We start from the raw sequence: 14,598 nt of genomic DNA on the forward strand, positions 1-14,598 counted from the left end.
GGCTTCTTTATTGTCTGAGCCTTGGGGGAAGTCCAATAGGGCTGGTACTAGAAGCCATATCTTTCACTTTTAAGTTCAGCGGACTGGGCTGTTCTCATGGGGTCTTCATTCACTACTTTAGGGGTTTACTGGTTGGTTCAGCAAACATTTACTGAACGCACCCTGACCATCAGGCACCATGAGAGGCCCTAGAAATCCCACAAATTACAAATGGGTCTCATCCCCACGCAGCTCACTGTTTACCGAGTAAAGGACAAGAGCTCAGTGTGGGAAGTGCTGAGGGAGTGATGGTGGGGGCAGGGGCACAGTGCTCCTGAAAGCAGCTCTGATTGAGACAATGCCCTTTGGGCAGCAGAGGAGAGGCGCTGGGCAGGTATGTCCAGCAAGCCTCTTCCTCTATTCATGCCAGGCCTAGCCAGTGTTACCATCATCTGGGCATCAGGCCCAGGACAGATGGGAAAGCACAGGCTGGGGAAAGATGGGCAGGAGAGGCTGAGGTGAAGATGGGGGATGGCGTTCCGGGTAAAGGGGCATCTGTGAAAGCACAGGTGAGGACACCCTCACGGGGCCCTTCGGGGAGCTCTATCTTTGGTGCAGCTGAATAATACGGGGTGTGTGCAGGGTCAGGTGGGAAACAACCCAAGAGAGACTATAAAGGCCAGGAACTGAGGGTTTCTGGGTTTGGACGCCAAGAGCAGGAATGTGAATTTGATCCTGAAAGGTATCCAAGTGAAAGTATTAGTCGCTCAGTCATGTCCGACTCTTTGGGACTCCATGGACTGTAACCCGCCAGGCTCCTCTGTCCGAGGGATTGTCCAGGCAAGAATACTAGAGTGGGTAGCCATTCCCTTCTCCAGGGGATCTTCCTGACCAGGGATCAAATCTAGGTCTTCTGCATTGCAGGATTCTTTGCCAACTGAGCCACTGGGGAAAGGCATGGGGAATGACCAAAGGATATGTAACAGTGACGCGATCAAATCTGGATTTCAGAATGCTCCCTCTTGCCTTAGGGGAAGATGGGGTCAGAGGAGCCAGGCAGGATCTTGGCAGGAACATCAAAACAGAAGAGGAACCCTGGGAATAAGGAAGATCCCCTGGAGAAGGGATAGGCTACCCACTCCAGTATTCTTGGGATTCTCTGGTGGCTCAGATGGTATAGAATCTGCCTGCAATGCAGGAGACCCAAGTTCAGATCCTGGGTTGGGAAGATCCCCTGGAGGAGGGTATGGCAGCTCACTCCAGTATTCTTGCCTGGAGAGTCCCATGCACAGAGGAGCCTGAGGGGACTACAGTCTATGGGGTCACAGAGTTGGACATGATGAAGTGACTAAGAACACACAGTGGAACTGTGGTGTTGGAGAAGACTCTTGAGAGTCCCTTGGACTGCAAGGAGATCCAACCAGTCAATCCTAAAGGAAATCAGTCCTGAATATTCATTGGAAGAACTGATGCTGAAGCTGAAACTCCAATACTTTGGCCACCTGATGCGAAGAATTGACTCATTTGAAAAGACCCTGATGCTGGGAAAGATTGAAGGCAGGAGGAGAAGGGGACGACAGAGGATGAGATGGCTGAATGGCATCACTGACTCAATGGACATGGGTTTGAGTAAACTCCAGGAGTTGGTGATGGACAGGGAGGCCTGGCGTGCTGCAGTCCACGGGGTCGTAAAGAGTCGGACACGACTGAGCGACTGAACTGACGGGGCAGACTTGCTGAATGGCTAGAGGGGGTTTGGGAGCAGGAGGCAGGATCTGCCTTGGATGACTGGGAGGATGGTGGGTCTCTGAACCAGGGATTGAAGGAGGAAGAACGTGTTTCACCCAGGAGGAGACAGGTTGTCATGAGTGTGACGTTGACATGCTGAGAACATGAGGTGCTTTGAGGACCTTCACATGTGGATGTGGTCAGGAGCATAGGATGTCGCCCTGAACAGTAAAGAAAGAAGCATGGCTGCACTGCTTAGCAACATATTTAGGAACACTGTGGTGTTTCCTCCTCAAAATATTCATTTTAACATCCAGACTGAACAGCATTAAGTAAGAGAGGTATGTGTGCGTGCGTGCTCAGTCACTCAGTTGTATCCAACTATTGCGACCCCATGAACTGTAGCCTGCCAGGCTCCTAGGTCCAAGCGACTCTCCAGGCAAGACTACTGGAGTGAGTTGCCATGCCCTCCTCCAGGGGATCTTCCTGATCCAGGGGCCAAACCCGAGTCTCCTGCCCTGGCAGGAGAGTTCTGTACCACTGGGCCACTTGGGAAGCCCAAGAGAGGTGTACATATAAATGAATACGGACAGGCCTTACATAAATCTAGCTACAGAATGACATTTTAGCACAGATATCTAAATATTCTCCCAAATGCTGGTTAATATTATTCAACACGTAATTTAAAAAACAATCTCCAACACAGAAGTCTCGAAAGATGGATTATTTTACAGTCTTCATGAGTCATGCCTTCTATCCACACTACATGTACTTTCAGAAGGAAATGTACATCCAGAGGGTGAGAAGGAAAAAAACAGTTTCCTTCAATGAAGGAGCAGACAAGAGCAGCCTATGCACCTGGCGACCTGCCAGTCAAAGGACTCTGAAAAGCTAGGAGTTTCAAGGCAAATCTACACTAATCCATCTTTTACCAAACTTCTCACTTCAAGTCTACCTTTTAACATGAAATATTTAATGGGAACTTTAACCATGAAGTGCCCTTAAAAAAAAATGTAACACTGGATTCCATACTAGGCTAAAAGAAGAACGTATTAGGTTAAGTGGAAAAAAAAATGTATTTAAAAAAACACAGAAGAATAAAAGGACTTGTGAAAAGCATAAAGCACTTAATGAGAATTTCCATTGAGAACAGAAAGTTACTGACAAGGCAAAGTTTTTTCGCTATTGAGGACAGATGCTTCTTAGAGAATGGATAAGTCAATAAAGTCCATTTTCCAGTGGCATTTGGAGCCAGTTTTAATCTGTTGAAACAGCACAAAGACAAAAACCAAAATACAAATAAACAACAACAAAAAAGGTTTTCTTTTCAAAAGGAACACCATTTAATTGGCTTCCACTCGCACAGTTTAAGTTGAGCTCCTTAAGCGGGAAGTTAACTCCCTCAGGAGGATGACTTTTTGTTGGGTACGTGCGTGATGTTCATCTGTCTTGCATCTAAAAATTAGAACATAACAAGCTTCTAATCATCACTTGTTAATTTGAAACAAAAAGAATTCTTTTTTCCATTGAAAGCAGATTGCTGCAAAAAAAAAAAAACAAAAAAACAAAAAAAAAAACCCCAGCAGCATTCTCCAAGGTCATATGCTATTGGCAAAGCTCAAAAAACTCTTATAGTCCAACTTGCTTATGTTCAGCTGTGTTTACTTAGACTTAACTCGACAAAGTCTGCCTCTGATTACTCTGAATAGTCATCTGCCCACAGATAAATAGATATTACACAAACTTTTAGAGGGAATGACATTTGGCCTCCATAATTTTGGAATAATTTACTATGTACCCTCCACTTAAAACACCAAAATGCTCCACAATATGTTTTGGGATTGGAACATAAATATTTCATTTCACAGAGGGAGCAGTGTCCATGACCTTCACGGATTTCAGGTGATTTACTAAAAAAGTGCCGCCTTGCCCCAGGAGGTGTGGAGTTGTTCTGCAACAGGCAATTTCAAGGCAACATCTATTTCAGTCTTTTCAATAACCATCAAGATTTCAAGGAATTTCTGTAAACAAACTGTCACTTAAAGAAAAAAACTTTCCATCAGTATTTTTGCAACAAAGTCTCCAGAACAGAACATGCATATAAAAATAGGAGTTAACTAAATTATTTCCAGAAACTACATGTTAGAGTAATGTTTACACAATTGGTAGAAAGCAAAAGCTCAGTGTTTTACCACTATTTCTTACACTAAATGCGAAATTTTGCTTTGGGGGTAATGTAAACCATTTGCATGGCAGAGAGTCTGTTCCTGATTACCTAAGAATTGATGCTGGCCCATCTTATTTACTTTGCTTGCTGTTATATTTACATAACAAAAGATATACACACTCTCCAAACTAAGATTGTCTCAGAGGTGGAAGTATTCATTAAATTCCCCAGCGATCAATCAATGAAGCATCAGTCAGCAGATCTTCGCCGCATTTTGCCAACAACCGACAATACAGTAGTGAGCAAGGGAAGATGCTTTCTGTCCTCTCAAGTTTATCTAACGAGAAAAGAGATGCACTGCATACATACTGTCATCTTCTATGTCCTTCACTTTATTTTATATGATTATGAAGTGTTTTCCCCGCTGAAACTAACACATTTTCTTCCCTGACTCTTGTCTTATTACTGAATTACCCTCGGGATGGGGCCCTTCATTTGGAATTGCTAGGTGTGTTAAGGGGGCCACGGATACTCACTGGGCCAGCTCCCTCTAGCACTTCAGGCTCTGTCTGTAACAGGGTTAGTTCTTGAGTGATTCATTTAATGCTCTCTATTTTGGCTTTTATACTAATGTGCTATTTTGGTTTGATGAGCGCTCTGTGAAGTGAAATAATGTAAACAATGGTACTGCTACTGTTGGAGTGGCTGCTATTCACGCCTAACGAGACAGGGTTTCCAAATTCCTCCTGAAAGGACTGAATCCACTGATGGACCTCAAAGCACATTCTCCATTGTTTTTGCCCATGATGCTTTGGCTTTGAGGTTCACAAATGATGCTTTTGCATATATAAATAAAGAAGCAATATGCTTCCAAACGTGCCTGCCTTTCAAGATCAGCTAACAAATCCAGAACACATGCTGGAGTGCCTTCAGACTAATCTTTGTGAGAGAAAACAGTTAAGGTCTCCTCATTAGCTTTTAGTGCAAAACTGCACCCACAATCATTCTATGGACAGAAAGGGCAGAGTCTTCAAATTCAATGTGTAGTCAGAGTCTGGAGAATCCAGGAAAATGAGGGAGTACGCGGCTGACTTCCGAAGCCCAGCCATGTGACAAAACCAGAGCCCTCTCCAGAGCCACAGAGATACTAGCAAGCCAGGTGAGGAAGGCTGCTGATGCTTGAAAAAGGAACTTTCCACCTCAGTATCTAGGTGCCCTGAGAGCCATCTAAAAAAGGAAGGTAAGAGGAGTTGGAGAACACGTGTGCACATGTGCTAAGTCGCTTCAGTCGTGTCCGACTCTGTGCGATCATATGGACTGTAGCCTCTCGGACTCCTCTGTCCATGAGATTCTCTGAGAACGTGCAAGACATGCCAACAACCACACATTGTACATTTCAAGCACGGAGGGAAGGAACAGCTGATACCCTTCCAGCGAAGAACGAAGCTCTCTACTTGTGGGTGGTTTCTTACAAAGGAAAAGTCAATTGGCAAATTTTATCAGATTGGACCAAGACATAACTCTACAGAAACTAATACGGAAACTCATCTTGGAAAAGGAATACAAACCCCTACACATGCCAGATACTGTACACCAGAGCAAGGCTACAGAGAACAGTGTGATGTTTGAACAGCCAACACATCTCCAGACACTCGGTTCATTATCTAAAATGCAAAAGAATTTCACAGAGAGGTAGAATTTAGTTATGGGTCACTGGCCGGAATTAGCTTGCAGAAGATCTGTCGTTGAATCAAATTTATATGGCCCTCTCAATGCTAACTGAAGTAGGAAAAAAAAGAAAAAAAAAAAAAAGGGAAAGCTTTCACAACCAAAAATCTTGAAAAATTTCCTCTATTTTTTGGTTTCGTTTTTCCCAGAACTGAAACCCCACAAAATAACACCACCTCAGTGCACTCACTCACATCCAGCTCAGTCAGGAAGTGCTGAGGTACATAAACATTTTTTATTTCACTTTTTTTTTTTACAAGAAGGTGACCAACATTTTCTTAGCTTTCCAAAAAGCTTCAGGTTTGGAAGACATTTTGGTTAAATGTCAGCAAAGGAATTCGCTCATCATTCAAACAGCACTTTTTCTTTCCAGCCTTGGAGTATGTGTAGGAACTGTGCTGTGAATGGAATTACAAAACAGCTCAGAGCCACAGAGGGGAAGGCAGTCCTACAGGAGGGAAACATTCATGCAGGAGAAAACCGGCGTCACAAGGCATGTTTACACACACAGCTCATCAAGGGCTTTCACAGTTATCATCAATAGCTTTGAGACACTGGGATCTTTCTTTCCCTCATTTTAAAGATACGACATAAATCAAAAAAGTTATATGATTTACCAGATGTTTCTTAGTTATTCATAATTACTGGTAGAGAAGAAAATCTGAACCCAGATCTTTAAAGTCTAAAACCATAATGTGAAAGGACAGTCACGGAAGCCCAAAAGCCAGCATCACAAGTGATGGGAAAACACTAGCAGTATGGTCGGCGAGGTCAGAAACGAGGCAAGAACGAGCCCCATCGTTACTCTTACTTAACACGGAGCTGCAGGTACAATCTAGGCAAGAAGCCAGAGAAAAACGTCATGGCAGAAATTTTAGAAAGGAGGCAGAATCATTACTATTTGAAAATAATAGAATTATATTACTGGAAAATATAAGAAAGTTAACTGAAAAAACTACCCAAACTGATAAGCAAATTCACGGTGGTGGCAGAGTACAATATTAACATACAATGTTAACATTGCTTATGTAAAAACAACAGTTAAAAAAGCTATGGAAGAAAGGACCCTGATTACAACAACATGACAACAGAAAGATAACATGTCTAGGACTAAATTTAACAAGAAATGTTCAAGACCTATTAGGAGGATTCAACTGAAGCGACTTAGAACGTACGCATGCGAGCAGGGCAGGTAGGTGCTCAGTGGTAAAGAATCCCCCTGCAATTCAGGAGACATGGGTTTGATCCCTGGATTGGGAAGATCCCCTACAGAGGAAGTGGCAACCCACTCCAGGATTCTTGCCTGGGAAATCCCATGGACAGAGGAGCCTGGCAGGCTACAGTCTTTGGGGTCGCAAAATAGGAGGACACAACTTAGCAACTAAAAAACAACAATGACCACAAAAGGAGACCTAAACAAACATACCAAGGTTTTGGACAGCATGATTCTACATCCTAAATAAAAGTCCATTTTCTGTAATTAGTTCATAAATGTAACACAATCCCAATAAAAATAACATTTTTTTTGAGGAGACAAGTTGATCCTAAAGTTAATATTGAAAAATAAACCAGCAACAATAGCTAAAAAAGCTACGAAAAAAGAAGACTGTGGAAGAATGAGCACAGCCAGGTGTTAAACATATTCTACAGCCTCAGTAGTTGAGACAGTGTGTGATGGGAGCATGAGAAAAAAAAAAAATTCCATAGGAGACAGAAGATAAGATAGACTCAGCTTAAAATGTAGTATTTCCAAATAGGGAAGGAGGAGAAATTGATCAATAAACAATATCATAATAACTAGGTAGCTCTATGGAAAAAAATTAAGTTGGACATTTTCTCTACACTGTATTATACCATTTCTCAAGCTAAGATACATTCCAATGAAATAAAATATTTGAGATACAAATTGAGACTCACAGAAACACCAGAAGAAAACCTGAGGCACTCCCTTTAAAAAGGTTTTGAAGTGAGGAAGTTCTATTACATAAAATCTAGCAACCATACAAAGCAAGATCAATACATGTAATTACATTTTGTTTCAAAGACTACATGGGGAAAACCGAAAGGAAAATCAAAGTATATATAACTAATTGGAACAAAGTATCTGTTACTCACAAACATCCCAGGCTTATCTCCCTGCTCCATAAAGTGTTTTTCAAGTTAATAAAACATTATCAATGGAGGGTCCATAGCAAAAAGATTATGAATATATACACAGAATAAACAGACTGTTGCTGAAGCTGAAATTCCAATACTTTGGCCCCCTGGACATGAATTTGAATAAACTCCGGGAGATAGTGGAGGACAGAGGAGCCTGACGTCCATGGGGTCGCAAAAAGTCAGACATGACTTAGCCATTGAATAACAACTATATATCCCCTTCCTCTTGAGCTTCTGTCCCACCACACCCCGCCCTCAACCCAGGTTATCACAGAATACTGGCTGGCTGGTTGGGCTCCCTGTGTTACACAGCAGCTTCCCACTAGCCACCTATTTTACACATGGTGAGTGTATATATGTCAATGCCACTCACACCACGCCAGAGGCTGTGGCACTGGGGATCAGGAGACAGGAACCCAACATGCATAAAGAGACGTAAAAGAAGCACAAAAATTCAACCATGCCAATCTCATGGTTGTGGAAGCTCCCCTGCTTCCACACCAGTGTTTCTCTACCCTCTTTGACAATTACTGCTGCAACATTTGGCAACCAGTAGCATTAAATATCGGAGAAGGCAGTGGCACCCCACTCCAGTACTCTTGCCTGGAAAATCCCATGGATGGAGGAGCCTGGTGGGCTACAGTCCATGGGGTCGCTAAGAGTCGGACACGACTGAGCGACTTCACTTTCACTTTTCACTCTCATGCATTGGAGAAGGAAATGGCAACCCACTCCAGTGTTCTTGCCTGGAGAATCCCAGGGACGGGGGAGCCTGGTGGGCTGCCGTCTATGGGGTCACACAGAGTTGGACACAACTGAAGCAACTTAGCAGCAGGAGCAGCAGCATTAAATATGGGCTATATCTGCAAAAATATCTTAAGTTTTGAATTTCAAAAAAAGAAAAATAGAACTTTCTTCCTGCCCTACGCTAAATATTCCTCTAGTTAATTCATTTGTTTTTCAAGGGAGATTAATTTAAAGAAAACAAACAAACAAACAAATGTGTTTTTCTAAGTGGAAGCTTATATCCTATTTTTAAAAAAATTTTGTTTGAAATCACAGTGACTCATGTCATATGGATACAGGTTAAATTACACTGGGATCTGTATTATTCTATCAGAAGTAAGCAGGTTAAACCAGTGGCAAATTTGTGCCCTTAAAAAAATGAGAAAGTGCTATTGTACCATACATGGAACTCTGCTCAATGTTATGTGGCAGCCTGGATGGGAGGGGAGTTTGGGGGAGAATAGATACATGTATATGTATGGCTGAGACCTGTCGCTGTTCACTTGAAACTATCACAATGCTGTTTGTTAATCGCCTATACCCCAATACAAAATAAAAGGTTAAAAAAAAAAACAAAACGGAAAGTGGATGATGCCAGCATTTATAAAGTTTTTAAATAACGTTTTCCTACATTTTATCCCTGAAGAGGGAAACTATTTACCTCTCCTCACTGATTTAAAGAAATTTTTTTAAAGCTTAAGAAATACTCCAACCATAGACTATTAAAGAAGCTAACAGCTGGTACGGCACGTATACCAACCAATTCCAAGACATGTTGGCTGGAAAGACCGGGACACGGATGCCCACCATTGAATATTTAACACGTGTTGTAGAAAAAGCTTTGCTCCCAATTTCACGTGCTTTCTCCCCAATTTAGTTCACTGACCATCACAAGGTCTTCGCTAATATACCTGAACCTACAGAACCTATATTATTTTTGTGTACCGTTCAGCTATGTATTTCTGTATTTCTTGAATGCACACAGAAAATCAACCATACACCAGATTATGCTGGGAGCTGGAGGTGAATGAGACAGCCTCTATATTGTAGGGAAGTCAGAATCTAAGGAGGGCAGCAAAGCAGTTCTGTTCTTCACATTGATTTCTGAGATCTGGCGGCAATAGTAAGACAAAGGTGAACTAACTGATAGACAGCTGTGGTTCGAGGCCACATGCATGAAGGACCCTGAAGACAGCAGAGCTTCCTTAAGGTCATCTCTGCATCTTTCACCCACTCGTCTCCCGCTCCCCTGTACCACTAAGGCACTGCTGTCCAAGAGAATCACATGAGATGAGAGCACAATCAGACGACAGCACACATGCAAACCTCAGAAGCAGTTTTAAATTGTCTGGTAGACATGCTGAAAAAAGGAAAAGGAAAAAGAAAACATAGTTTTAATAAAATATTTTCTTAAACTTAATACAGCCAAAATATTATCATTTCAACATGGAAACAATATAAAAATTATCCGTGAGATAATTCCCATGTTTCCTTCCTCCCCCTATCCATGCTAACACATATCACTTTGGACTGGTCACATTTCAAGGGCTGTCACCTCACGTGGCCAGTAGCTAGCATATGGACAGCACAGTTTTATGTGGCCAGTAGCTAGCATACGAACAGCACAGTTCTAAGAGACTCTGTAGAATGCCAACGTGAGCTATTCATTAAATCTCATAGTGAGAGAGTGAATTCTGAGGAATCTTCAAAAGTACAGAAATGTCCACAGTTTGCTATAGACTTCCTGTGAAAACAGAGATTCCCAGAGCTGCCCTGCAATGAAACAGGTGAAGATAAGTTAGGGCTGGCTTGGTCACCATATATTCTGCTTCCTGTTCTTAATCTCTGGCTTAGTCAGTCAGTTCAGTTGCTCTGTCGTGACCAACTCTTTTCGACCCCATGTACTGAGGCATGCCAGGCTTCCCTGTCCATCACCAACTCCCAGAGCTTGCTCAAACTCATGTCCATCGAGTCAGTGATGCCATCCAACCATCTCATCCTCTGTCGTCCCCTTCTCTTCCTGCCTTCAATCTTTCCCAGCATCAGGGTCTTTTCCAATGAGTCAGTTCTTCGCACCAGGTGGCCAAAGTATTGGAACTTCAGCTTCAGCATCAGTTCTTCCAGTGAATATTCAGGACTGATTTCCTTTAGAATTAACTGGTTGGATCTCCTTGCAGTCCAAGGGACTCTCAGGAGTCTTCTCCAACACCACAGTTGAAAAGCATCAATTCTTCAGTGCTCAGCTTTCTTTATAGTCCAACTCTTACATCCATACATGACTACTGGAAAAAAATCTCTGGCTCAGTGGAAAGGATTCACTACTTTGGCCACAAAGACCAGATTTCTTCTTTCCAGTCTATCTTGGTCTTGGTACTGGCCTAAGAAGGAGCTGTTTGCTGAGGGTGCTGACTCAACGCACTTCAGCACACTGTTTTTCCCTTAAAGATGCCTTCCCTTAAAGGCCCACCTTGCTCATAGGCCCCTGGGAGAAGAGTGGACAAACTTATACTTAAACTAAATCCCTCAGTACTTGGTAAGTAAAGAATACCAGTGTCAAGACTCAGCAGTGCTCCTCTAGATGAGATCCACAAACCTCGTCAAGGGCCCTTTCAGGCCTAATTTGCCTGTTGTTGCTGTTGTTGAGTCGCTAAGTCATGTCTAACTCTTTTGTGACCCCATAGGCTGTAGCCCATCAGGCTTCTCTATCCAGGGGATTTCCCAGGCAAGAATACTGGAATGGGTAGCCATTTCCTTCTCCAGGAGATCTTCCCGACCCAGGGATCCAACCCATGTCTTCTGCATTGGCAGGCAGATTCTTTACCACTGAGCCACCGGGGAAGCCTGAACTTGCCAGTAACTCCTGGTATTTAAGGATCCTCTGATTCTTAGCAGGCAGAACTTGACCCATCCCCCTGTTAGGTTCCGACTTTCTCTTCTCCCCCTAGCTCTCTCCTTTTTAATCCAATCACCTTTCCAAATGTCCTTTTCTCCACATCACTATGAAGTTTTCTCAGATCTTTCTCCACCAGATTTTCTTTCCTGTTACTCATTGTTTCCTTTATCTTTCTGTCTCTGACATCATTATCTCTTATACCTGGCATGCAATCATATTTATACTTAATATCATTGTCCTGGATGGTTCTTTCTCAAAATCAGATTCTCTAAGTCTTTAGTGATATATTTATTTGATATACAGTCAAATATTATGATATCCCTTCCTTGCCAGGAAAGAAATTTATAAATAAATTGTCCCAAGTGGTCATTGGTTAAAATAAAGAGGTGAACCCAGTGATTTTTGACCCTCGCTGATTCTTTCTACAGAGGCAGGAAGGACTTGCAGAGGCCAGTCGAATCATGGAAAGCCAGTGAGACAAGACAAAACGTGTCTGAAGTCACTTCTTTGGTTTAACATCCCAATCCTGCTTCCTCCCAGCCTTCTTCCAATCGATCAGAGAGTGGTGCCCCACCAGGGGAAGGAGGAGGTGTGGATAGGGCACGATGTCCAATTTTAGAATTTCTACCTCTGCAATGCAACTTAGGAACAGCAGTAGGTATAACAACATCTCTGGTCTCGCCCCAGACCCAGACCTCTGTCAGTTTCTTAACACCTGTGTTCACCAAGTCACATCATGATCCTGGAGTTTCCTTCAGAAATATGATAAATTCCAGCCCAATCATATCACTGCTTTAAAGTCAGACAAAAACCTTTTGGGACTGCAGAGTCACAGCAAGAACAAAGCTGTACAGGCCGGGACACCCTGACACAGAGGAAGATGGCAGGAAATCCTCTGACGTCACAGACCAAGGAGGGGACCTCGTCACTGCCAAAGAGAATTCATCTCTCGGAATAACACAGCCTCAGATTTAAATCGAATGAAAAAAAGGAATGATCTAAAAAGACTCCTTTCTAAAATCGCTATGCAGCTTATTACACAATTTATGCCATTTTCTATTCCTATATCATGTTTTTCACTTCTCCGAAAAATACATGTATCATTTTCTCTTTAAAGAACACAAGCATGAATCACAGTGGCTTTTGTTGGATTAACTGATTTGTCTTCTTTTTTTCCCAGAAGTTTCGATACCAATCCTCAGTTTCTAGTCTGGCCAGCTGAGTGGAACGAGGTAGTCCACAAACAGGGGATTCAAGCCCAGGGATGGCCTCTACACCAACTCTCCCGACTGGAGAGGACCCTGCACTGGGCATGAGGGTGATCTGCATCTGATCACTAAGTCTACCCCAAAGAGGAGCCCCAGTTAAGTCCTGAACTCACACAACCCCAAGTAGACCAGAAACCCCAGAGCTATATCCAAATGGTATTCCAATCCTAGTGGGGTTTTAGGAAATCGCTGAGACCCCTGAAATAATGAACAGGTATAAAAGAAGAAGGCAAATGGAGAAGGCAGCGGTAGAGAGTGAGATGGTTAGATAGCATCACCGACTCAATGGACATGAACTTGAACAAACTCTGGGAGATACTGGAGGACACGGAAGCCTGGCAGGCTGCAGTCCATGGGGTCACAAAGAGTCGGACACAACTTAGTGACTGAACAACAACAACCACAGAATAAGAAAATTAATTGCCATTTCATATCACAAATGTCTTAGCAGGAAGGTGACAGGTATGAACTACAAGCTCCTCTGATTTGCTTAGCGCCTGGGGAGGGGCTGAGTACACACAGCAGGCCTGGGATGAAGTTTTGTAGCTAAAGCAAGGAAGAACTAGATTACACAAGCAAGAAAGAGCTAGACTGTGTGGAAAGAACCTGGAGACTTTGGAGCCACTTGAGAGTTAGGCAGTGAGCAGGAAAAGATGGAAGGGAGAGGCATGGGTCTGGAAGACGTTGTGCTGCTGGGCCAGAGAAGGCAGGGGTGAGTTCCACTTGCAGTGGCTAAGGAGAGCCTAGAAACAAGGAAAGCAGTGCTCTGTAGGAAGTGGGGTCAACCACCCTAATGTAAGGCCCTCCTGTACTCTGGTATGCTCAGTCGCTCAATCGTGTCCGACTCCTTGCGACCCCATGGACTATAGCCTGCCAGGCTCCTCTGTCCATGGAGATTCTCCAGGCAACAGTACTGGAGTGGGTTGCCATGCCCTCCTCCAGGGGATCTTCCCAATCCAGGGGTCGAACCCAGGTCTCCTTCATTGCAGGTGGATTCTTTACCATCTGAGGCACCAGAGAAACCCAAGAATACTGGAGTGGGTAGCTTATTCCTTCTCCAGGGGATCTTTCTGACCCAGCAATCGAACTGGGGTTTCCTGCATTGCAGGCAGATTCTCTATCAGCTGCTGCTGCTGCTAAGTCACTTCAGTCGTGTCCGACTCTGTGTGACCCCATAGACGGCAGCCCACCAGGCTCCCCCGTCCCTGGGATTCTCCAGGCAAGAACACTGGAGTGGGTTGCCATTTCCTTCTCCAATGCATGAAAGTGAAAAGTGAAAGTGAAGTCGCTCAGTCGTGTCCGACTCTTAGCGACCCCATGGACTGCAGCCCACTAGGCTCCTCCGTCCATGGGATTTTCCAGGCAAGAGTACTGGAGTGGGGTGCCGTTGCCTTCTCCCCTCTATCAGCTGAGCTCTCTCCAAATTTTCCACACAGTCCAGGACACACACATGCCTTCTGGGGGTGGGGAGTTGGGCGGTGGGGGTGGAATCTTCTAGAATCTGAGGACAGGACCACATTGCACATCAGAATCAACGTGATAAAGAGCAGGGACCACAGGTGTGGGAGGGCAGCATGACCACAGACTGAACGCACTGTGGAAAGTAAACGTTTCCGACACGCTTTGAAGATAGAACCCTCAGGTATCCTCAGAAACCTTCAAAAGGGTCTGCTCTTCCACAGCAGGAACCATGTCCTTTTTGGACCTAAAGAATCAGAGTCAGCCCTGTTGCTGTCCCTGGTTGCAGAGAAGTGCAGGCTGGGGACGTGCTTGTGCTTTTCTTTAGAGAAGGATCCAAAGCTTTTTAACCAGTTTTCAAAGCAGTCCATGTACAAAAGGAGGAACAGCTCCAAATAAGTTAAGAGTCACTGTTTTGGAGAGGTCAATTC

The 14,598-nt window shown here is 43.7% G+C and overlaps 1 protein-coding gene across 9 annotated transcripts in view; it reads right to left on the reverse strand.

Annotated features, from left to right (window-relative positions):
* The window catches only part of MKX (mohawk homeobox), a 72,676-nt gene that overhangs the window by 22,145 nt on the left and 35,933 nt on the right, over positions 1–14,598 (reverse strand). The window contains exon 6 of one of the 9 annotated variants that reach the window (XM_044928036.1): positions 2,863–3,162. The exons of 7 other annotated variants lie outside the window; for them this stretch is intronic. In XM_044928036.1, coding sequence (XP_044783971.1) covers positions 3,110–3,162 — 53 coding nt within the window. In that variant the 3' untranslated portion in view covers positions 2,863–3,109. Of the gene's footprint in view, positions 1–2,862; positions 3,163–9,134; positions 9,909–14,598 lie in introns of those variants that run through there. One more of the 9 variants, XM_025264240.2, reaches the window with a different exon arrangement.

The sequence above is a fragment of the Bubalus bubalis genome, chromosome 14 (assembly GCF_019923935.1).
Source record: "Bubalus bubalis isolate 160015118507 breed Murrah chromosome 14, NDDB_SH_1, whole genome shotgun sequence".
Taxonomy (NCBI): Eukaryota; Metazoa; Chordata; class Mammalia; order Artiodactyla; family Bovidae; genus Bubalus; species Bubalus bubalis.